Here is a 23,371-nt window from a genome sequence, read left to right as displayed (position 1 = left end):
AACAGAGCAGTCAGATGGGAGGAGAGGTAGTGAGCAGGAGCTCCGGTGGATGCGGGGGCACTACGGACAAGAAGTCTTGCAACAAGAAAAGCCCAGTGCGGGGAGGATGAACGAGCAGGGCAGGAGGGAAGCACAGCTCTGGAAGGGTGGCTGCTGCTGCAGCTGTAAAAATGAGAGAAAAGAAGGAAGGGAGGCAGATGTGGATCCTGAGCTGACAAGAGCCTGGCGGGGCGGGGTGGGTCATTCGGTCCCATTTCTGCACACAAGAGGAGGCAGAGCAGCACGGTGACCTGCTAATGGAGATGTCAGAGGGAGAACCGCCTCGCTGGCTACAGCCAGGGGAGGGAGAGCAGAGGTGAAGGGCTTGGCAGGGCTGAGGAAGCGAAAAGCTGCTCTTAACAGCAAAAATCCTCCTTTTGTTGGATGCACATTGCGCATTCCTGCACAGACAATGGGCTGTTAATAAACCCCAGAGCAAGGTATTGCCTGACAAACTGCAGAGAAGCTCAGCTTGTGACATTTCTGGAAAACACTCCGTGTCCAAATAACCTGCATTAATCATTTTCATGCTGACCTCCTCACCTCAATTGATTAATTACATTTTCCTTCTCCTCTTTCTCCTGTCCGTGTTTCCTAATAATGTTGGTACTCTCTCCAAGGTTAATTGAGACGCTGACCTTTCCCATCTGTGGTTGCTCACCTAGGTAGTGCTCAGAAATGTTTTGCAAGCTCAGCACTGCCAAGATGGCCTTGCATGGCCGCTGAATAGCATGGCAGGCTGGAGGGGCTGAGCTCAGCCAGGAGCCTGCAGTCAGAAGATTGCAGCTCGCTGCTTGTAGCTCGCCACCGGCACAGCCGTGCCGATGATAGCGATTTTGGGATGGACACCGGGCATGGCACAGAAATGGGCTGCCAGTTACCAGAAGCTACAATTGCACCTTGCAGCCCACCCTTCCAACAAATGCACTGTTAGGCTAGAGCTTTGTTTCACTGCTGATGGTGGAATAAGGTGGAATGTATGAAGGTACAAGTAGTTAAACGTGGATTGATGTTCAGTAGCTGCTATCCATGCGCTGCGTGTGTGGGAGCGCCTTTGTGTGCTTGGTGTCTGCACCCGGGCCGTGCCTGGGGGCTGAACGAGCTGCCCTGTCCTTGCAGAGGTGGACGAGTGCGAGACCGGCGCGTCCTGCTGCTCCCAGTTCTGCATCAACTACGCGGGCGGCTACGAGTGTGCCTGCAAGGCAGGCTTCCAGCCCAGCGCCGACGGCTGCGGCTGTGATGGTGAGTGCTTTCCTGGCGGTCCCACCAAGCACAGCAGCAGTGAGATGTGCTCTCGCAGCTCATTCCAGGGCTTTGCAGCCATTCCCCTGATAAGAGGATGGGCAGCCGTACGCCGGCTCGTCCGATAAGGTTTACAAATGACATTTACACTTTGTGATGCAGCAGTAAGCCAGCATCCAGCGTGGCTGAGTGGGGCTGCTGGAGACGAGGCAGGAACTCCTCCTCCCCTCCATGCACACCTATACTGATGTGTTTTAGAGACTGCTTCTGCAAAATGAGAGCCCTCAAAATATCCAAGGTATCTCCTGAGCTTAACAGCTCCAAGCAGCTGTTTTCACTTGAGACAAAAGCATGGGTGAAATGATCTGTTTCATGTTGCTCTTACATGTTTTAATATCTCCAGTACTAGTGAGAAACAGAGAGCCCCAAAGTGCTAAGAAAATTGGGTTTTCTTATGTCCAGAATAATTCCTCAGATGCAGCCAGGCACAGAGGGCACTCTCTGAACAGACAGTTGTGCCTAAGCAGCATTTCTCTTTTTCTAGATGTGGACGAATGTCATCTGGAGAACGGCAACTGCGACCATTTCTGTGTTAATTCTCTGGGGTCATACGAATGTGTGTGCAAGGAGGGATACAGGCTAGGCCTTGACAGGCGGTCCTGCATCGGTGAGCTATTTTTACATCTTGGAGGCCATTAAGTATTTCTCAGATGTGAATTCAGAGCTGGGATTTTCACAGATCCTGGGATTTCGGGAGCCCAACTTGAGCCATATCGGACGTGGCCAAGGCAGAGCTCTGCGTAACGCGTGGGTCCCAAGTTCACCCTCAAGCAATTGGCTCTGCTGGGGATTCAGAGGTGAACGCTTAAATCCCCTGGACGTTTGAAAACAAAAACCTTGTTTTTCAGAAATAAATACTATTTTGGCTTTTTTTTTTGTACTATTTCATGAAGTTTAACATCCTGTGGGAAAAAAAAAAAAAAAAGTAGCCAGATTCTGCTCTGATGGACCCAACCAGTTTTCCACTGCAGTCAGTAGCATGATTCTGGCTTTCTGCCGCCGTAAGCAGAGCAGAGTTTAGCCGAGTAACTTATTTTGTAACCTACTTTAGCCCCTGCTAAACCTGGGGCAGCGTTTAACATTTTAACCAACTCTAAGAAGCGAGCCAACTGATTTCCTATCATTTTAAGATTCAAATTTTAGCTCTTGAAAAGGGACAGCCAGCCTTGCTCTATATTTGTCATCTCCCAAATGAGCTGGAGTAATGACTTTCATTAACTATCAATAATCTCAGACTTCAAGTGAGGAAAATTAAACTCTCCATTTAAAATTTGGCATAATAATAGAGATGGCCTTGCCTGAGGTCCAGAGTTTATTTCCAGGAGAAAGGCAATTTTTTTTTTCTTTCTCATTTTCTCTTTTTTTGGATACAGAAACTGTTTATAAATACAAACCAGAAAATGCACTAGCTGGAAAGTCTCCCAGCATCAGAACAAGCAAAGATAAATGTGGGGCTGCTGCTGGGGGGGAAGACTGGGGCCATGGTCCTAACGGGGTGCTTGTGTCAGCGCTAGGTGGGGACGAGGCAGTGGCGGGGTTCGCCGGGGCTCCGGGGCTGCAGTTCAGAGGTGCCCCCCAGCTCCTTCGCTACGAGCTCGGGGTCCCGCAGGAGGATGAGGAGCGTCGAGGAGAGCTGACGCTGGTGCACAGAGTCGGTGAGTGAGCGAGCCGTGCTTGTAGCGATCCCAGCAAACTGGGGAAATGGAAAGAATTTGGGTGAGCGTGGAGCAGGGCCAGCCAGGAGGTGAAGTGCGGGGGCAGGCGTTAATTCTGCTCCCTCTCCATCTACCTTGGCAGAAGGGAGGATGCTCGGCCCTGCAGCCACAAGAGGTGTTTTGGGGGACGGGGAGGCTCCCTGCTCCAGTGGGAGGAATGAGATCTCTTACTTTTGTTACGTATGTCCTATGATTTTTGTATGAGCTCTAATTACTCATCCGAGGACTGTGCCTTCCAGGCAAAAAAAAAAAGAGGAACTGGTCTCAGCTTTAATCAACGTTTAACTTATTTTTATGAACACAAGTGTTTAGACCTCCCAGATCATACAGCATCCGGCCGGACCCAGCGACACTGATAACCAATTGGGAAACTGATAAATGAGATAACCAAGGGCGAAATCATCAGGCACCAAAACCTCAATCAAATATTTATTGGCCAGTTTATGCATGTTTTATTTATGTTTAGCCACGTAAAAGTGGGGATTATTAGTCATAGCCGAGCACTTGCATTTTTTCTAAAGCTGAGGATTTGCAGCAGGTGATGGTTTGTAGGAAAAGGTGATGGAGGAATGAAACTTCTCATGGTTCACTAAGGTCTTTTACCTATCAAATATTAATTTGTTCCTTATGCTTTCAGACATATTTTTGTGCTGGAATCTATATTATTTTTTAAAAGGTCTTTAAACAATAAACTGATGCAAGTGATTTTCTATAGATAGAATGACTTTCCAATGTAGAAGCATGACGTTTGTAATGGTAATTTTGTATTCTTCTCCTGAAGTATGCATTTTCAACCTGTTCCAAGTGGGAGCACTGGGATTCTCAGCGTCTCTGAAAGCCTGGGCATTTGTTCAGCTTTAGAAGAAGGAACAGTTGGGTGCTGAGACCTGGAGGAAATCTGGCCTCACACTGAAAATTGCTGGTGAAAAGCAACCAGCCTGCTGACTTTCTGTTAGCTGAAGTAATCTGCCAGCTTGCTCTCAGGTGTTTTTCAGAATCCCCTTCCAAAAAGCCTCCAGCCACATCTGTAAAGCTTACTAGGCAGTAGACTGACCGGGTGGATAAGATCTTCATTTCACTGAGGTATTTTAGCAAAGAGGAAGGAACACTTATTTTTCTCTGCCTTTGTTGAGAGACACCACAAAGGGAGAAAATGAGGGTTCTCCTGTGTGTGCTTGCATTTGTGTATAAGGGAGACGAGGGCAGGGATGGCGCGGGACGAATACATTTTCATATTTCATAGTTTTTCCACATGAATTAACACCTTTCATATCCATGAAGAAAAAAGGAAGTGATAAATGTGTATTATTCTTTGTTTTCCTTGCATAACTCAAACTATGCTGTTAGAAATATCGCTCAACTATGCTTAAACAGCACAGCGTACACCCACTGCAATAAAAGAAGAAAAACTGAGCCTCACAAGAAGAAAAGGAGGTTCTCTTCTAATACATATATTTAACTATATACAATTTTATTAAGCTTGTTGCATTTTCACTTTTTTGATTTTAAAAAGTAGTTTTAAGTGCTCTTTGATGGGGAATCACAGCAGTTAAAGGAGTAAATGCCAGCTGAAGTCCCAGGTTTCCTTTTGTCCAGACTTTAAAATTTGAAGTGGAAAATTTGGGAACGTGCATTTGGGACCACCTTGTGGAATGACTCAGTGGTACTTGCAGTGCTACCAACATGAACACAAACAACCTGAAGGGGATTTTTTTCAGATCGTCAGTGTTGTGCTTGTTCCTTTTTGTGCTCATGCATCTGGAAGGCTAGGTAAGATCCCATGGAAATATTTTGTCTGGGTGCTCACCGAGTCTTCTGTATTTTTTCCTTTCAGTTTGCCTTGATAACACTTTTGGCAACGACTGTAGCTTGAGCTGTGAGGACTGCATGAATGGAGGCAGATGTAACAGCGAGAGCAGTGGCTGTGTTTGCTCACCTGGGTGGACCGGCATCATCTGCAACGAAAGTGAGTGTGGTGTATTTGAGAGGTAGGGACTTAGTCCTAGTGCTGTGACACTGCAGATGGGTAGGAAATAGGAATCGACTGCTGTACTTTTAATCCAGAAAGCTCTTTGAGGAGCACAGCTGTTTCACTGCTAGCTCAAAATTGTATTATAGTATGGCATAAATTGAAAGGATGCTGCAACAAATGACACAGACCTTCAAACAGTGAGGTCTCTGCATCCAGCGCAGTGCAGTGCCTTTTTCTAAGTGCTTGTATTGGTGCCTATTTCTGGTCACTTTGCTGCTGCAAAGTGCCCAGGTGCTGCAGTGTGCCTGCCATGCTTCGCTCCACAGCTTGCCCGGCTGCGTTTCAGAAGTCTGTCCCGGCAGGTGGTGTGACAGTCTGGGGGGATGTAATGCTAACCTTGTGTTTTTTATAGAATCCCAAGACATTTCCTTTATTTATTTATTTTCCCTATTGTATTGGTAAGCTTGATCCTGTTTTTATTAATTATTGTTGTTATTAACATAGATTTCTGGAGATTGCTAATTTTTAGTATGGGAAATTATATTTTCCCCTCTTTCTTCTTGCCTCCTGATAGAAGATCTTTCTGGTTCAGAAGTCTGTGTCAAAACCAACTGGAAAGATAGGCTGGGGACTGCTTGACATACCAGACACAATTCTTTATCTGCAGTTTGCCAAAAGTCGTCTATTGCTTGTCTGAGATTCCCCAGAGCAGGTTTCCCTCCTGTCTGAGATGGGGCTCTCAGATTGCTGCAGGATGGTGCAGTGGCCCTTGGTACTTGGAAGGTCTGCACTGTCACGGATGAAGCAAAGACATGACAAAGAATTATTACTTGGCATCAATAGACAGCAATCCTCAGGTTAATCAGCATCTAGTTTGTTTAGGAGGCATAATCACAAAGACAAAAATAGAGCAAAACCTACAAATGAGTGAAATCAGCAGTCTGCCCATAGTTATTTTTGGAGACCTGTCCAGGTTTGGTTTCTAAACAGTAGGGACAGCTGAGGGGATAGGAAAGGACAGGATTGAAAATAAAATTAAATTAAAAATTAAAATTTCTAGTCTGCCTAAGATGATTCAGGCTGTCATGTTAAGATGTTTTTACTTATATTCATGGCACTCCAGTGGTTCAGGATAGATTATAAAAATTTCGAGACAGGATTGAAATTCACTTCAGAAATAATAGTAACATTTTTATCTATATTTACACCAGGTATCTGTGCATGTAATGTCGTGGAATTTGTCTTTGGCATTTAAAACACGGAGTAATGGACATGTGTTATTAAGCCAAAGCTGCAGTCTGATGAAGTAGGCATTGACGATGAAGGATATATTATCTGTAGGAAGTAGCCCGATGTGATGGCTTGCATTCTTTTCTCTTACTTTCTTAAAATACAGCATAGTTCAGGGGTTTAGGGTAAGCTAAGCAGTTGAGAAAACTGGAACTAAATTTCTAACAATAATGCACCATAGAAACCAAATGGAAATTGATGTGAAATGTCAAGTTTTTAATGTACATTGATAAAATGTCAGTTAAGTCTGATGACTCCAGCAATTGTATTTACTCAGCTAGCTCAAGCTCTCAAGCTGCAAACAGTGGAGCGATGCTGTATTTCACAAACCTTTTATTTTTTTTTGCACCGGAGTAATGAGAGCTTTAGGAAGGAGTCCTGTGCTGTTGTGGATCCCCTTCTGTACATGGTCAGCTGTGGGATTTTGGAGACTGTGTTAGAAAAATACAACATTATTATAATAGCGAGGGGAGGGGAAAAAATGTTTAAAATATTTATTTCCAGATATTCAAAACTGTGCTCTGATTTTCACACCTTGTACTTGCAAGGCAATGATTTTTGAGCCCCAAGGATTGTGTGAAGCATATGCAGGGGAGAATGTGGGTACATCAAACCTTCCTCCACTTAGCTAAGCTTGGTTACTTCAGGTGTCATTTTAAAATTAGCTAGGAAATATTAGATGAATGTTTATTACCTTATATAGAAAGACCATGACATTGTTTGGAGCCCACTTGGATACAGGGAGTATTTCACTGCCCAGCTTTGATGACTGGAGTCTCATTTTGCTTCATGTCGAGCACAGGAGTGGGTGATCATTCATCTTCTCTGCTCTCCCTGCAGCTTGCTCCCGTGGGACGTATGGTGATGGCTGTGCCAGCGTTTGTAAGTGCCAGAACGGAGGCTCCTGCGACCCCATCACGGGGCAGTGTCACTGCCCGCCAGGAATCCAGGGGACATTTTGTGAAGATGGTACGATTTCTGTCGTCTTGCTGGGTGTAGCGTCAGCCTGAAACCTCACCACCTTCCTGCATTCCTATCTAGCTGTAGTTACGCGTGGTAAATCTTCGGGGCCCAAGTGAGAATAGCCTCCATTGTGCGAGATATAATACAGCCCTGCAGAGTGCCGTGAGTGAGCTTTGTTTAAATAAGAGTTAAGGGGAGGGATGAGCAAAAGCGAGGGCTTTGCGAAGATGGGCTGCACGGAGGCTCAGCCTCAGGCTACTGACAAAGCATGGTATTTTCTGTAGCGCCTGCTAAAAGAGAGCTGATTTGGTGTCCATTTTAATACTTAACAACTGACGCATTGCTGTGTTTGTGCTCTTCAAAGGATGTCCCAAAGGACTCTTCGGGAAGAACTGCAACAAACAGTGCAACTGTGCCAACAGCGGCTATTGCCACAGGCTGTATGGAGCCTGCCTGTGCGACCCCGGGCTGTACGGGCGCTTCTGCCACCTCAGTAAGTCCCAGTAACTGTTCTGACCTGTTTATTTAACACGTGCATATCGTAACAGGCTTAGAAAGATTCCGTAGGATGTACAGAATGAGCAAGGCCTGCCTTGCTCAAATGAGCAAGGACCTGCCTTGCTCACCTGGCTTTAGCTGAAGAGTTCATGCTGGGGTCTGGCACAGGTCGCAAGCCCTGTGATGAGCTAGGGACAGTGGGATGGAGGAGAGGACTTTCCACGCACTCTGGGAAGCCCCAGAAACTCCATTTATCTTCTCCTGTAGCAATTAATCCTTGCCATAAGGGCTGAGTTTTGTTAATGCATAAGGGTGAGGACTATAGCTGGGTTGGGTTGGTCAAGTTAAAGTTTGGGTTGTTGTTGAAGTTCAAGTCTGATAATTTCACTGCCCATTCTATGGCAAATCAAAAAAGATAAGCAAAAAAAAGAGCTTTTCCCCTAAACTTGTGTCTAAATGAGTCTTCCTCCCCGCATGAATTTCCAGAGCCATCTAGGTTTTGTCCCTGAAGTGGGAATATTTCTGAATGTTAGTGCTCACAGTACACAAGCGCACTCAGGAATACTACCAAATGTTTAATGGGAATAAAACAGACCAAACTTAAAAATATCACAAAACAGGTAATCGAGATTCTTTGCACTTACAGTTTTTGTTTGGAAAATCTCTACAAGATGGAAAAATGGTTGCTTGTAGGTTTTTTTTTTTTTTCATTAATCCTTTTGACTTGGACTGTATCCAAATATTTTTCCTTCAGAAACTTAACCAAGTTTGTTTCAAAACATTTCTGGTTCTTGCATTCCCCACATCTTGCTTGAACGGAGTGAATCACTTCGTAGAGGAACCATGTAAACGCTGCTTTACACGCCCACATCAATAGGCACTGTCAAAGGAATGTAGATGTATTTGCCCAAAGTAAAATGAACATTTCGGTTTTTGCAGCAGTTGCATTCTGCAGATTTCAAATAACTCATGCGTAATTACAGACTTAATGATTCCTTTTAATCTGGCTGCAGCCTGTCCCAGGTGGGCCTTCGGAGCTGGCTGCTCAGAGGAGTGTCAGTGCGTGAAGGAGCACACGCTGGAATGCAGCTCCCAGAACGGGACTTGCGCCTGCAAGCCTGGCTACCACGGCAAGAAGTGTCAGAGAGGTAGAACAGCACGCAACATTCTCCTTGTCTGCATATTCCTTTGTCCTATCAGTATTTCTCCTCCCATGTGCTTTGTTGTGCTGCTGCTACTAATACATTCATATTCCACTAGTTATTTTGTCTCTCATTTTCCATTTTGCAAACTCTCCAAGTGCCTGATACCACAGAGCTTGCAGGGACGTCAGTGGGAATACAGCATAAGAATGCTGCGTTTTTCGCCTGATCAAATGACAACAGAAATCTAGAAAACAAATTCTGCTACAGCCCTAAAGAATGAAGATTGCGGGAGTTTTCACTTCTCTTTCCTTTTTTTTTATATATTTTTTTTCATGCAGGCAGTAAATAAGTGGCAAAAACTGTTTTATTCTGGCAGGCTCATTTGTAAGGGGTTTCAGTAATGCTGCTTTTCCTTCGGATTTTCAGATCTTTGATAGGAACTTATTCTTTGTAGTTTTTGGGGTAGTTCAAAGAGAATTGTGTTCTGCATTCTTGTTTGCGTGTCTCTGTAGACAGTAATGGAGTAATGCAATAAAGATTTTCCCTTCAGATTCCTCTCCAGGCACGCAGGAACGTGTCAGATTTATGACACTGGTTCTGGGGGGGTTGGTGGAGAATAGCAGTGATGATATTTAATACCTTTAGTGTTCTTGGTGGTCTGCTAAATTCTTGGGGGGGAGCATCTCTCACCCAGCGCTGGCTTTGCACAAAGGCAGAGAGCAGCAGAAGGTATAAACAGATAAGAAGAGCAATTCTGTAATGGCTCAGTAATTGAATCTGGCCTTAAGTACACTGCCACTCTGGTTCTGGGTTGTATTTAAGCAGTAACCTCTCTGAAATGTCCATGCATGTGTTTAATTATTATTTACACTTCATTATCAACACCTCTGAAATACATGTTATAATAGTTTTTTTCTGTAAATTTCTGCTACATTTTTTCTGACTTCTGTTCACTTTCCTCCGCTCTTGCTTTTTCTTATACGTGTTCTGCATTTGCTTGCATTTTCCAGAGTGCTCGCCTGGCTTTTATGGGGCTGGTTGCAAACTGAGGTGCAACTGTTCTACTGATGCTTTGTGCAATCGTGAGACGGGAGCCTGCAAGCATCCCTGCCCACCTGGTTTTCATGGAGAAAAATGCCATTTATGTAGGTACTCACTGCATGTTTCCCCGGGAGGTACGCACTGGATGGGAAATTTTACCCGTGAACCTTATGTTCAGAGGCAGAAGTTGCAGATTAAAGGGTACATTTGCTGCTGGCATGAGACACTGATGCTAACATAGATCACTTTGTGCCAGCACTGCTCCGTTTCAAATTGCTGTTGATGGTGACTCTTAATATCTTCTAAATGCTCTGTTGTATTAATCAGCTTTTGGGGTTTCCTTTGCACAGCTTGTCTGCCTGGGAGCTTCGGGGTGAACTGTGGGCAGAGCTGCAGCTGCGGAGGAGCGCCATGCGACCCACAGACCGGGCAGTGTATTTGTCCACCTGGGAAAACTGGTGCTACCTGTGAGGAAGGTGTGTTCGGTGTTGGGCGAGGGTACTGAGTGTTCTGCTTTGGCAGACGGGGGAAGAAGCTGAATTATTCATTTCCCCCAAAAATTGCTGCAATGCAATATGCTTTATTTGAAGAACAGGTCTTCAAAGGATCAGTCTTGGTGTAGAATATATGATATCTACCACGTGGGATTGCTTGTAGAGAGGGAGCATGATGCAGTTATCCTGTCCTATCTGTCTGCTCCAACTAATAATGGTGATTTGTATGCTGGGCAGGGTTTATGCAAGTTGGGCGGAGATGTCAGGGCATTGCAGCAGCTCTGGGACCAAGAGCAGAGCTTGGAACCATGCTGCTGCGTGTGCATAGAAGCTCTTGAAGGGCGCTGGCCAAACACAACCACCACGTGCACCGCCTGCATCCACTACAGGCAGGAAACAGGTGGGATGCTAGGGACGCAGCACAGCTAGGTGGGATGCTAGGGATGCAGCTCTTCAAAGTATGACTGTCCTGTCCCCCACTCCACCCAGCAAAAATACAAAAGCAGCCCTCTTGTCCCAAATCCCTGTCCTGTTTTTCTTTCCCTTAGTGTAGTAATTCATTTTTCAGTTGGAGATATCCAAGTGCTCATGATGTTACTGTATCAAAAACAAAACCAAAAATCAGACACACAGCAACGGAAGCTGGAAGGGAGCCTCTGTGTCTGTCTTTAGATGTATTCTTGTGTGCTGCAGCACAGGATCATGTTGACTCTTTCAGAAGATTTCCTGTGAAAGTGCTGTCAGTCTACAGAGATAATATAATGCTCCGTTATCCAGCATTCTTTTACTATTACTTTTAATTTATTTGAAATCAGTAGAAGTCTATAATTGCCTTGAAACAGCAAATGGCAGCGTGGGTATCTCCTGTGCTTGTTTTTCTAGATTGCCCCGACGGCCGGTGGGGCTCAGGCTGCCAGTCCTCCTGCAAGCCCTGTGCCCAGGGGGGCCGGTGCAACGCGGAGACCGGAGCCTGCGAGTGTCCCCCGGGATACAGCGGGGCGGGCTGCTCTGAACGTAAGTGCTTGCGTCGGCCTCTCTGTGAAACGAGTCAGCGTGACAAGTCAGCTTATGGCTTGGATTTTACCTTTGTGCTGTTTCACGAGGTGTTTGTCACGTTAGGCAGGCTGACCCAAGGCAAAATACCCTGCGGCTTGAGGAGTTCCCCACGTTGGGTTTGACCATTTTTGCCAGGCAAAAGGAGATGACAGATAAAAGCAAATGACAAGCTAAACTGCATCCCAAGACGATGTTATCATTAGACCCAATTTAAAGCAGCACTTACGTAGCAATGCGATATTTAATAGCCATAATACTTGCACCGTAATTCCGGTTGATTGGCAAGAGGTGCTGACCAACTGGCCCCTGGGGCTTCACTCGGGGATTACATTGACAGCACTGCTGCTCGATTGAGCTAACTCTGGATTAAATAGCGAGGACAAAGGAGTAATATCGGTGCTGGCCGTACAGATCCACCAGAGTCCCAGAAAGTCACTCAAGCCCCTGGTCTGTGCTGCTGTGGCGTGGCTCCTTCCCCAGCCCAAAGGTATTAAAGGCTGCTTGAGGATGGCCGTCGTGCTGGCAGTACAGCCAGGCTCTCAGGGCAGCGTGCTTCATGCAGACCTCAGTGTCAGCATGCTTTATCCCGGTTCGTCACAGAATCACCCAGCACTTTTCAGGAAGGTTCCTCTGACTGGTACTAAGGGGCAGAAGTAGTCAAAAGCCGCTCAGGCTATTCCACTTCCCAGGACTGAGCCCTAGCTACCTAGCATACACATTACAGATGTTTCTTTCATTTTACCATTTTAATTTCTGAGTTCAGCTAACGCATGTTCAGGGACAAGCTGTTGCTGCCTTCTTTGAAATGATCAGTCTGTGCCTGAGTTACTATCTAGGTGAGATTGCAGTCTACTCGTCTGCTTTCAGCCTGCCCCGATGGCTTCTATGGACAAAATTGCCTGCTGTCCTGCAGCTGTAGCAGCAACGCTCTGTGTCACCATGTCACCGGAGAGTGCACGTGTCCCCCTGGCTGGACTGGCCACGACTGCAAACACCGTAAGTCAGACACGTGTTTGCTCTCCATGGCATACGCTACCTCCCAGGGACTTATCTGCAACTGTAAGAACCAGCTCTGTTTGTTCTTAGCCTATTACAGTTTTTTTTCAAATGTATTTTTGCTAATCTTATTGCTTCTGAAATTGTGTGGTGTTGGGTTTGCACAGCCTGGGTGGTTATAATCCTTAATTATCTAGGTTCAAAGTGTTGAAATAGATGGCTGATGAAGCGCAAAGTATTGATATAAGCTCTTACTTCAACACTGTGGATCCCTTTGCCCAGTACCATCTGTCCTGTCAGCATTTTGACTGGCAGTTTTGTTTTCCATTTTCAGAACGTACTAGTTTCAAGATTAATTCTTGATTTTTCATTTTGTTTAGGGGATATTTATTCAACAAGTGAGTGACGTGTACAGTCTTGAGACTTGAGGTCACTCCCTAAATTGTGAATGTAAATGCTGCGAGAGGTTCTGTTCTCTGGCAGAGAAGAGCATCCCTCTGTTGACTTTAGCATTGCTGTCCATACTGGTGGCAGTGTAAGAGCCCAGATTTGCCCTTTTTGCATAGCGCCATATAAATGTTAACCCATCCCATTTAATTCTTTCCTTTTCCTCCTGTTACATTGGCTAGATTTGTTACAGTCTCTCTTGCAGAAAGCCAATAGTTCTTTCTAACTTGGTCTTGAACACATAAAATCATAGAAATTAATTTTGAGTGTTGACAGAAGTAAGTTTTGGACCTGGCTTCTCAGACTTGGTATTGAAGAAAATTCTGGGAGGATCTGAAGCTTCCATCAATATTTGTATTTTAAGAGTCAAACCAGTCAGAAATGTGTGGAGCCCTTTAGACAAATTTCCATAAATCCTTAGGCTCCCTGAAGAATTATGTGACCATTGTGAAGAAAGGCTTTTATTTCTGTGTGGGAAAAGCCATGACAAAGGTTGTTTTGCAGAGACCTCAGAAAGGCAGCTCTTCAGCTCTTGCAGACTGGCAGGAAGCAGATGTACAGCTCCAACCGCGCCCCCCCCCCCCCCCATTTTTTTTCCAGAATTGACACATTCATCCTTATCCTTACAAGAAAGGGAGGAGATGCTGTGCTTTTGGTATGCTGTCATAGCCACATTACATGATTTTTAGAATGAAAGCAGTTAAGTTGCTTTCACAAAGACTGTGAGATTTCTCTGTGTCCATGTTTCACCTCCCAGTATTTTGGGAAGAAATCTTACTCGTGCTTCCTGTTCTGGCAATTTTTGCCTTAAAACAAGGTGTGGTTTTCTTTTCCAGCAGCCACTGTCAGTCAACACAGTGCTGGGAGGGAACAAATATTTCAGGGTAATTTGCAACCTTTGGAAAATTGGCCGTGATTTTATGTAGAAATTCTCAAGACAATACAAGCAATCCCGTGAAGCTGAATTTTCTTTTTCCTCCTTCCCTGTAAATTTTCAAAATTTTGATTTTGCTTCTTTGTTTTTTGTTTGTTTAATTTCAGAAGCATTCAGGCACTGTTATAAGCATAGAGAGACAAAATGCATATTTTCAGGAGACGGAAAAAAATACTTATTTTTTCCCTTTTAGGACTTTACCTGTCTCTGCCGTTCTCCCCTCCAACAGTTTGTACTAAAATAAAAATATTCCACTGCACAACACTTAGTAAGCCTTATCTGACTTGCCAAAAATCAAATGCAAGTGTCCTGACACCAGACACTTAAACCTTTCTTGTACACCTGAAAGAGGATTGATTTTCAGAGACAGTACACATCTGAAGCTCCCATTCTCTTCTGTCATTTCAAGGCCAGAAAACCGGCTATTAGATTATTTGAAGTCTGAATCCCTGTCCAACACAGGACATTCAATCTCATCCAGATACACTTCTGCTGAGTCCATTTCCCTGTACGTGACAAAAGCATCTTGTGCAGAAAGGCATCCAGCCTTCAGGAGGCAAAGAAGCTGCCTTGTCCATTTGTAATTCCTGCAAACGGCTAATTACTAATAAGAAGTGATTTTTTATTCAATTTGGATGCTTCTTGTAGCCACCAGCTAATTCTGATTCTTTGGGTTTTTGCTAAGTCAGCTACTGGTTGATATTTTATTTCTATGAAAGCTTCTGTGTGGAACTGTGATACAGACTGACTGTGAATGAATAGTTTTATACAGATGTTGTAATACTGCCTCTGGGCCCCTACTTTCAGCTGGGATAAACGAGCAAAATTGTATTTATTTCTGTAGATCTGTGCCACTTGCTGCAGCTGAGAGTCTAGTCCACAGTACCTGTATATTAAGGGGCTACTCTGCATCTTTTCTATTCTGTTATTTAGATGTAAAGTAATTCATCAGCCAAACTCAAAGTTAATTCTCAACGTAAATGCTGTCCTGCATTTCAGCCTGCAATAGCGGCCATTGGGGACCCCGCTGCGAAAACACCTGTGTCTGCAATAACAGTGATGGTAGCTGCGATCCTGTCACTGGATCTTGTTTCTGTGAGCCAGGATTTACTGGGAAACACTGCGAACAGAGTGAGTTGCAACTTTGTCAACACAAGGAATTTGCAAAACCAAGGAGCGGAAATTGTTTTTCCTTATAGCTGCCTTCAGGAGGAGCCGCGGCTACTTGGCCTCCACGCCACCGAGTACTCGTGTTGAAGGGATCTCAGGTTTCGTTGGGGTTAGATACTTTCACTAATTTGGATTCCAGAAAAGTAATTTTCAGGCCTAAATGGCTCTTTTTAATCTTAAGACCTCGTGTGAGTGATAGGATTGATGTATGGTTGGCTTGTAGCGTAAAATTTTCCATATCAGTTATATTTATTCGGTTTTACATATGCATGTCTTCATAAATGCTCTTTAAGACCAGACATATAGAAATGCTTAACATGTACATAACAGAAGCAAAATCAGGAAGGGCTAGGGTCCTCTGTTTATTAACAGCAAAAACGCACAATGGTCTTACCAGTGACCCATGCTCTCCACTAATCTGTCTCTAGCAGAGGTCAATCGCAGAAGCCTTAAGAGGATAAAACCAGATACATAGAGAATTTCTGATGTTTTCCCAGGTTTCAGCAATTTGCCACTTGGGAGCTTCTTGAAACAGAAGCAGTATCTCTATTTTAATATAATGTGGTATTTGTTTCCAATTAATGTGCCTATTTCCTTTTTTATTCCATGCAAACATTTGGTATCTGGTTCATCTCGTGGCAGTAAGTTGCATGGTTACACTATCTTATTATAGTTGTTGCTGTTGAATAAAATAAAGATCTTATCTATTAGTTTAAGAATCTTACAGCACCACAGATGCAGCTACCAGAGTCTCAGTAGTGCAGGCAGAATTAACTGCTGGTGTCACGCAGAAATGTCAGAACAATTAATCTGGAATGGTGACCTAAGACAAAAACCCTGGAAAGTTGCTCTTACGGCTCTTGTTGCTGTTGGCACAGAAGGAATGGAAGGTCAGTTATGGGAAGACCAGCTCCTGGAGAAAGAGCTGCCAGCTCCACTTATCTTTCTCTCTTGACCTCTCTCAAAATGGCATCTCTGCAGATAGGAAGTAGCCAAACAGCTGGGCTTCATCTTCTCTGACACAGGCAAGGCAATTAATGAAGCCATCGCTTCAGAGAAAAAAAATGGCAACCCCTAATGTTCCCTCTCTAGGTTTGCTGTTTTCTTCAGTCTGCATTTTACCCCACTTTAATTATGTATTTATATATATAAAATACATACATCGATGTGTGTGTGCAAGATTATGAAAGCCGTAACTCTTCCCTAAGCACTTTATGCTGCCTTGGAGGCGAGGTCTGTGTTATCATCCGAGAGCTCCCCGGCTCCCGAGGCGTTCCAGGGCCATTGCTGCAGGATGGGCTCTTTCTCCTGGCAGCTTTGCAGTCAGCTCAGGTTCTCCGGTGCTGGGGATGTTTCTGGGCACGCCTGCCTGAGCAGAGGGTAGATTCTCTGTGATGTGGACTGTGAAATCATTTGTGAGATGTACTGACCCCTTGCCATCACCTTGAAAGTCTCGGCTCCAGGCCAAATGCCACAGGCTTGAAGGAAGCTCACTGAGAGCCCCCACCTGCTGCTGCACTGGAATACAATTCAACACTGGGGCTTCATTTCACCTGTTAAGTGCACATATATTGAAGCAAGGTCGCCATTAAACAATGTCCTGTTTTCAGACACAGATGAGTGAAAGCAAAGAAATAGGGCACCTCGATATCCTTCTGTTCCCCATCCCAACATACAGCCTCTGTAAGAGCCCCGGGGGATGCCTCCAGTCAGTAGAGTCACCAACCTGAAGGAATGACCAGATTTGCACCCTGTCCTCCTACGGCACCAGAGAGGCAGCCCCAAACACACCGCTGTGTTCCAGACAGAGAGGTGTCTTGGAGGATCCTTGCTGTTTTCTGTTCTCTGTGATTCTTTCCAGATTGCCTGAAAATCACTTTGTTGGTATAATTGCTAAAATCCTACACTTTTAAAAGAGATCTGGCAATAATCTGCATAGCTTATTTAGAGGGAAGTTCACAGGACCTTCAAACTTGAATAGAGGCCATGCAGTATTGTGTTTAGCCTAAGCATATCTCTACACTTCAGCTTGTCCAAAATATCTAATGTCAATTAGGCAACTGGCTCTCTTCTTAATTGATTTTCCTATAATCCTGGAAGAACTTATTTTCATTCTCAAATGCTGTTTTATTTCTTCAAATAGTGAGCACCATGCAAATCTTTTAAAACTCCGAACATTAACTGCAGTGGAATTGTAATTGTTAATCTGTCCCCCAGATGTAATGTGTTAGGTTGAGTTTTTCAAAGCAGAGCCTGAAAGTGAATTATGCAGCATTCAGTTTGGAGCTTTCTGAAGGAGGCCAACATATTTCATATTTTCTCCAGCTTTCTGGGGAATAAAGATTTGCAGGAAAACAGAGGACAGGGCCTCAAAAGGAGGCACTGAAGCTGGGAGCTTTCCCCTTCCTGGTTGTGGACGTCCCAGGGGACACGTGCCAGCCAGCAGTGCTAGACCGGTGTGTAAATTGTCATCAAGCAGCAACTGTGGAGTTGCAGGCTTTGCAACTATCACAAGATATTACTTTCCTGTGCAGAATTTAGTCTTTCAACATGCTGACATTTTTCTAAAATAAGCTTTAACAAAAACAGCCCAGCTTACCTGGACCCCAAGGAGAACCCTTAATGATACCAGTTTTAGGGCATTACCTCTACGCCTCGATTCTCCTTTTGCAAATAGTCAGAATTCCCATGTATCTAAAAATTCCCTGCTGATCCGTGGCCTGCTCCAGAATTAACCCATCTGGTTTTGATTCCCCACTGCAGGATGCCCCGAGGGAAGCTTTGGCCCGAACTGCGAGCACAGCTGCCGCTGCCAGAACGGAGCCGTCTGCGACCATGTGAGCGGAGCCTGCACTTGTGGTGCTGGCTGGATGGGGACATTCTGCGGAAAAGGTACTGCTGCCCGCTCTGCTCCCCTTCCTTGTTATGCACGTGGCTTGTTTCAGATCACCACAGAGCATAATTTGCAGCAACTGATCTAAATAAACCATTGAACTTAATTGGAACACGATACTGTTTTAACACTGAGCACAAAGATGTTTGTCATGCCTTAGATTTGCTTACTCCTAGCGCATCTCTAAAACGTGGGAGAGAAAAACATGGAGCTGTGCATCTTCCCAAATGACCTCTTTAAGAACACACATCCTTTTAACTTTAATAAATCCACCAGATCCTCTCCTATCACTGGATAATTTCCTAGGGTTGGAAATGATGGACTGGATTTCTTAGATACATTATTGTGAGTCAGTCTGCAGCATCATGTAAGGAGCCTGCTGCCGTGCTGTATCATAAAAAATAGGGCTTTGGATACAAAAGAACCAGCATGAAGTCAGACATTCTGAAAATTATTCATGTAAATGACTGAAGATTTTACAAATGATGATCATTAAACCAAAGCCGCAATTATTTTGTTTAGAAAGCAGCCTTATCAGGCAATTTATGGAGGCAGCATTAGGCTCCAAGAGAGGGAAATGGCACCACTCGCAGGCACCGACTGCCCTCTGATGGGCAGGAAGGTGCTGCACAGCCTGCCCGGTGATGTAGCGGAGGACCCAACTGGCTGCAGTTAAATACAGCTTGGTATTTCCCTCTCCTTCTTACCATGAGTTATTGTACAAAACAATTATTCTGTCCAAAGCTCTGCTGCCATGTGTGCCTCATGCTTTCGGGTGTCTATGCTGTATGCCTTTTAAAAATCAATTACTTCAACTCTGTTTTAATATGCTGTTTTTTTCTTTTTGCTGTTTTATGCACGTGGGAGTGTGCCCCTGACAAGTCAAACTGACTGACTTGACTTCATTCAATTGGAAATGAAGTCATTCTGTATGGGGGGTGTTTGCTAGCATTTGATATCCAAAGACATTGATGATCTCTGCTGGACTCTAACAAATTTGTGACAATTGGAAAAGCCATACAGTTATCTGCGTTGTGGTGTAAATCTGTGCATTTCAGCAGGAATCAACATGAGGACAAAGAGGCTGAATATCCTGCTCCAAAGTAGGTGTGAGAAAGAGGGGGAAACCAGGGTGATATCTACTAAAAAAAAAACAAGCAAACACAACACAAAAACACAAGTTTCAGCTTCCAAATCAATCAAGTTGGATGTTTTTATCTTTTTTGATTGCTGGAAGAAGATTGTGGAGGGGAAAGTAGAATTTTGTGTCTACTATTCATGACCCTCGAGTTGTCAAAAGACCCTGTTTTCTGCATGTTTTCTCTCAAAAAGACTGGGTGTTTGCTCTGAGCTGACCTGTTTTACCTTTTCAAATAGAAAGTTTCATTTTGGTTTGTTCCAAAAAAAAATAAAAAGGAAGGCGCAGGAAAACGTGTGGGTGGCTTGCCCTTGGTAGAACTTTCTGGCACCTTTTCTCAGAGGAGCTGTAACACTTCTGTTTTTAGTGACTCGGAGACTGGCAGGGTTTCCTTCTGGCAGGGCTGTGCTTTTTGCTGTACTCTTGACAATCCACCCACTTCGGCCAAGCTCTGTGCCTCTCAGGCGTCTCATGTGAGAACGTAGAGCTGGAGCTGCTGAGTTGCCTTCGAGTGCCAACATACCACTGGTGCTTCATCCCGGGGCTGGGAAGGGCTTTTTCATCATCACAGAAACACTGAAACTGAAATTTTTGCAGCTTTCCAAGTTTAAAGCCCTAGGAGAAGCTAATACCTTACAGACATTAATAATGAAATGAGCCCCCATTTCTTTATTTGCCACATATTTCCATAATCTCTATTATTTTTCAGTTTTGTTAGTGTAATCTTAGCCCTCGCAAGTCTCAGCACTGGGCTTATATAGTATGTCCCTTTATGGTGAAGTTAGCCAGGCTTATCCAGCTTCCTCTGCCTCTGCCCACTGGCAGTTGCAGAAGCTCATGGAGAATTTATGGCACCGTGGGCAAGCGAGCCTGTGTTTGTAGCCTCGAGCCATCGTGTTACCAGCTGACACACTGAGGCATCTTACTCCCTGCCAAGGCAGCCAGCCCAAGTGAAAAGCATCATCACACCTGAAAGCGCCGTGGTGTTTGGGGCAGGGGCAACATTCAGTCATATTTCGGTTTGACTGGATGAAGGCAAACCTTCCCATTCACTAAACGGAGTGTGTAGGAGGTATGACACGAGACAAGGCCTTGTATGTGATTCACTCTTCTCTGAAAAGAGCATAAAGAGCGGAGACAGCATGGTGACTCAGAAGATACTTGCAATAATGCGTGCAAATTGGCATTTCCTTATGTTTTATCCCTACATATATTGCCTACCAGTAATACAGGCAACCATACAGCCAAAGCTACGTCATCATCCACCAGCATGGGACAGTTTCCAAGCCAACCAGTACTAGGAAATAGTGTTGCTCCAGGGGCTGTTTTGTGAGACCTTGCTGAGAATTCTTCAGGAATTGACTGAAATTCTGTGCCCTCAGCAGCAGGGTGCTGTGAAGAGGCCACACACTCTTCAAGGTACTTCTGTCGGTCTGTCAGCATCTCATTTCTGCTTTGCTCAGAGCCAGCCTCAGTCAGCTGTTCTTCATCTGGTCTGGTAGCATTCAGTCACACCGCTGCCTCTCCAGGAGTGGCCTGATCACATATACTACTGGGTAAGAACAAAGCTATAAAGCCACTTTCTGAAAGAAAATGAGGCCTTTCTGAAGGTGGTACGTGCCTGCTCTCTTTCAGCACTGCTCAGTCCTTTAGAATAATTAGTCTTTTGCATTCTGCAACTCTTTAGAAAGAGCTGCACAAGGAGCAGAACTGTTTTAGTTGCAAAGTAGCTAATTTGTATGTCAGTAGCTATTTGTACATTAGATAACATGCCTTTTTCCTGAAAACAAAATAATCTACTAAGAAATGTCTGCAGGTCATATGAACTACCTAGGGAGGAGTTCTTTTGCATTTTCTTGAAACCAGCAAGTGATACAACCAGAGCATGGAAGAAATAATGTATGGCTCTTCACAAGGCCTGGCATTACCAATAGAAAATTAATCCTTTTCAGTCGTTCTTTGAGAGTGGTAGTACTAGCGATACCACCAGATAACCTCCTGAGCTGATAACGTTATGCACCTGGACTGTGCTCTGATAGCAGAAGATGGCTGAGTCCTTCCTCTGTCCTGTTAAAGCGCAGATAACGTGAGTAGTATTTTCTCCAGGAAAGGTGCCTACTGTGAGCACCCACTGCCACAGGACTTTTGTTTTAATGTGCTTACAGACAAAGTCAAAACAAACTAATGGAAAAAAAAAGAAAAAAGAAAAGAAAAACACAACAAAAACTCAACCAAGACCCAAAATAATTATTTCTTGTTATCAACTGCTAAATATATCAATGCAGGCTTCAAATAAATGTAAGTGTCGGACCTGCAGGAAGCCTGGGCTTCCATGGGCTCTTGATGTTAGGCAGCCCAACAGTTCACCCCAACAAAATCTAATAGAATCCAAGTGTGACTGTGTTAGCCGTCGGTACGAGAGCAAGCACCGTGTCCCACCAAGCGAGCCAGGTCGCCCTGCCCTGCACCAGATCCTGCTGGGGAAGGCAGCTGTTACGGCTCATGTCATTCTGTGAGGCGCTCAGCATCTGCAGCTCCTGCTTTGAAGGTTATGGTAGTCTTCATTGTGCTGCAGTTTTGTTGAGTTTCACCCTGCTCCTCTCTGGTATGTGTTGTATGACCCAAGGCACAGGCCCAATTACAGCATCAGGCCAACAGAAGAATTATCCAGTTCACTGCTCCATCTGACAGAGCATCCCAGAATGCCACACAATTATCCCGCAAAATTGGAGGCAGCGGGATTCTTGGACTTGTCCTACAGTGTGTTTAGGAATTGATGCATTAATAACAGTGTGTCTAGCCCCCGCGAAGTGCAGCACTCAACATCTGGATTTGGAATCAGCACTGCTGCAGGACAGACTCCGCTTCTCTCCTGGGGCTTCTGCAGTTAATCATTGTCATAAGATAGCCCAGTAAGATTTCTGGTTTTGTAAGATAAAAGGGGGGGAAAGATGCTGTGCATGTCTAAGAATAACTGACAATGCTCTGTAGTCCCTGCGTTAAACAAAGGAAAACTTCATCAGCCTTTGAAGCTACCTGAGGTTAAATAGAAGTCCTTTCTTGTATGCTGTGGATCCACGCTGCTGAACCATAATAAATAAGGACATGAAGATTGAAACCACATGCCGATGTTTCTTCCTTACAACCTGATAACAGCTCTCACCAGTCCGGACTGCGCAGAGGCTGCCTGATGCTTTAAGGCTTTCCATCAGTGTCAGGTGCTTCTCCATGTTTCTGAGACAGCACATGCTTGGAATATGGCGTAAGCCCGAAGTTGTTCACATGCCAAAGAAGAAGCTGCTGTCTGGACAGGATGAAGGGAAGTTCAGCCTTTTGATTGTGAGTAAATGAGACAATCAGATGTAATCATGAGCCGAGCAGCTCTGGAGAGTGAAGAAGCCAAAGCAGATGTTGCAGATTACACTACCGTCCTGTCTGTTTGAAGGTTCAGGTGTGCCTGTCTACAGATACAGATTCTTCCCCTCCTTGTAGCCAAAACAGGCAGCAATGCTTTCTGTTAGAGGGCTGAATTTATGTTGGTGGACCTGGCAGTAAGAATAGTCTAGAATAAAGAGCCTATACATAAAAAAGAGACAGGGCAAGAAAAGGAACAGAAGAGTCCAATAAAGGGAGATGCAAATGGATAATGTTTTTTTCTGATCTGCCAGAGTTGCAAAGTTAGTGTGGAGAGTCACTGGACAGTGTATGTGCTGATAACCATCATTTAAGGCTCCGCTGGGAAACTGGTCATTCTGTATTCATGGTATAAATGTGAGAACTGGGTTTTAAATATAAGATTTTATTGAGCACGGAAGACAAAGAGCTAAGTTTTGTGGAATAACTGCTCATTTAATGAGCACCATCGTTCCTGAGATTGAATGATTCAGGATTTCTGTGGAATGAATGACATACACTTGTATGCCTACAGCTTTATTATCGTTCAGGATACAATAATTATATATGTATTATATGTATATATCTGTATGTATGCTAAAAATGCTTGTTTTGCATTTTCAGCTTGTCCAGAAGGATTTTTTGGGCTTGACTGCCACCAGGTGTGCAACTGCAAGAACGCTGCAGGCTGCGACCACGTCCTGGGAACGTGCCGCTGCCTCCCCGGCTGGCTGGGAGAGACCTGCGAGCAGCGTACGTACCGCACCCACCGCGGCCCCCGTCAGCCTGGCACGGGTCTCTTCTGGGAACGGAGGGTGACCCACCAGGGTATGACAGTAGCTGGGTCACGTTCCTTTCCAACAAAGCCAAAAAAGGAAAAAAAAA

The 23,371-nt window shown here is 44.6% G+C and overlaps 1 protein-coding gene across 3 annotated transcripts in view; it reads left to right on the top strand.

Annotated features, from left to right (window-relative positions):
* Positions 1–23,371, top strand: part of LOC118171476 (multiple epidermal growth factor-like domains protein 6) — a 187,508-nt gene that overhangs the window by 138,348 nt on the left and 25,789 nt on the right. For all 3 annotated transcript variants that reach the window (XR_004753230.1, XM_035334625.1, XM_035334626.1), the window contains 14 exons: positions 1,159–1,281; positions 1,826–1,948; positions 2,850–2,996; positions 4,891–5,022; positions 7,159–7,287; positions 7,646–7,774; positions 8,793–8,927; positions 9,935–10,069; positions 10,316–10,441; positions 11,342–11,473; positions 12,383–12,511; positions 14,892–15,023; positions 17,826–17,954; positions 23,111–23,239. Coding sequence is in view for 2 of the 3 variants with exons in the window: in XM_035334625.1 (XP_035190516.1) it covers positions 1,159–1,281; positions 1,826–1,948; positions 2,850–2,996; positions 4,891–5,022; positions 7,159–7,287; positions 7,646–7,774; positions 8,793–8,927; positions 9,935–10,069; positions 10,316–10,441; positions 11,342–11,473; positions 12,383–12,511; positions 14,892–15,023; positions 17,826–17,954; positions 23,111–23,239 (1,830 nt within the window). In the remaining variant the exon portion in view is untranslated. The remainder of the gene's footprint in view (positions 1–1,158; positions 1,282–1,825; positions 1,949–2,849; positions 2,997–4,890; positions 5,023–7,158; positions 7,288–7,645; positions 7,775–8,792; positions 8,928–9,934; positions 10,070–10,315; positions 10,442–11,341; positions 11,474–12,382; positions 12,512–14,891; positions 15,024–17,825; positions 17,955–23,110; positions 23,240–23,371) is intronic.

This window comes from Oxyura jamaicensis, chromosome 9 (genome assembly GCF_011077185.1).
Source record: "Oxyura jamaicensis isolate SHBP4307 breed ruddy duck chromosome 9, BPBGC_Ojam_1.0, whole genome shotgun sequence".
NCBI classification, from domain to species: Eukaryota; Metazoa; Chordata; class Aves; order Anseriformes; family Anatidae; genus Oxyura; species Oxyura jamaicensis.
Note: the sequence above shows the minus strand (reverse complement) of the source record. Positions and strands in the feature narration are given on the sequence as shown.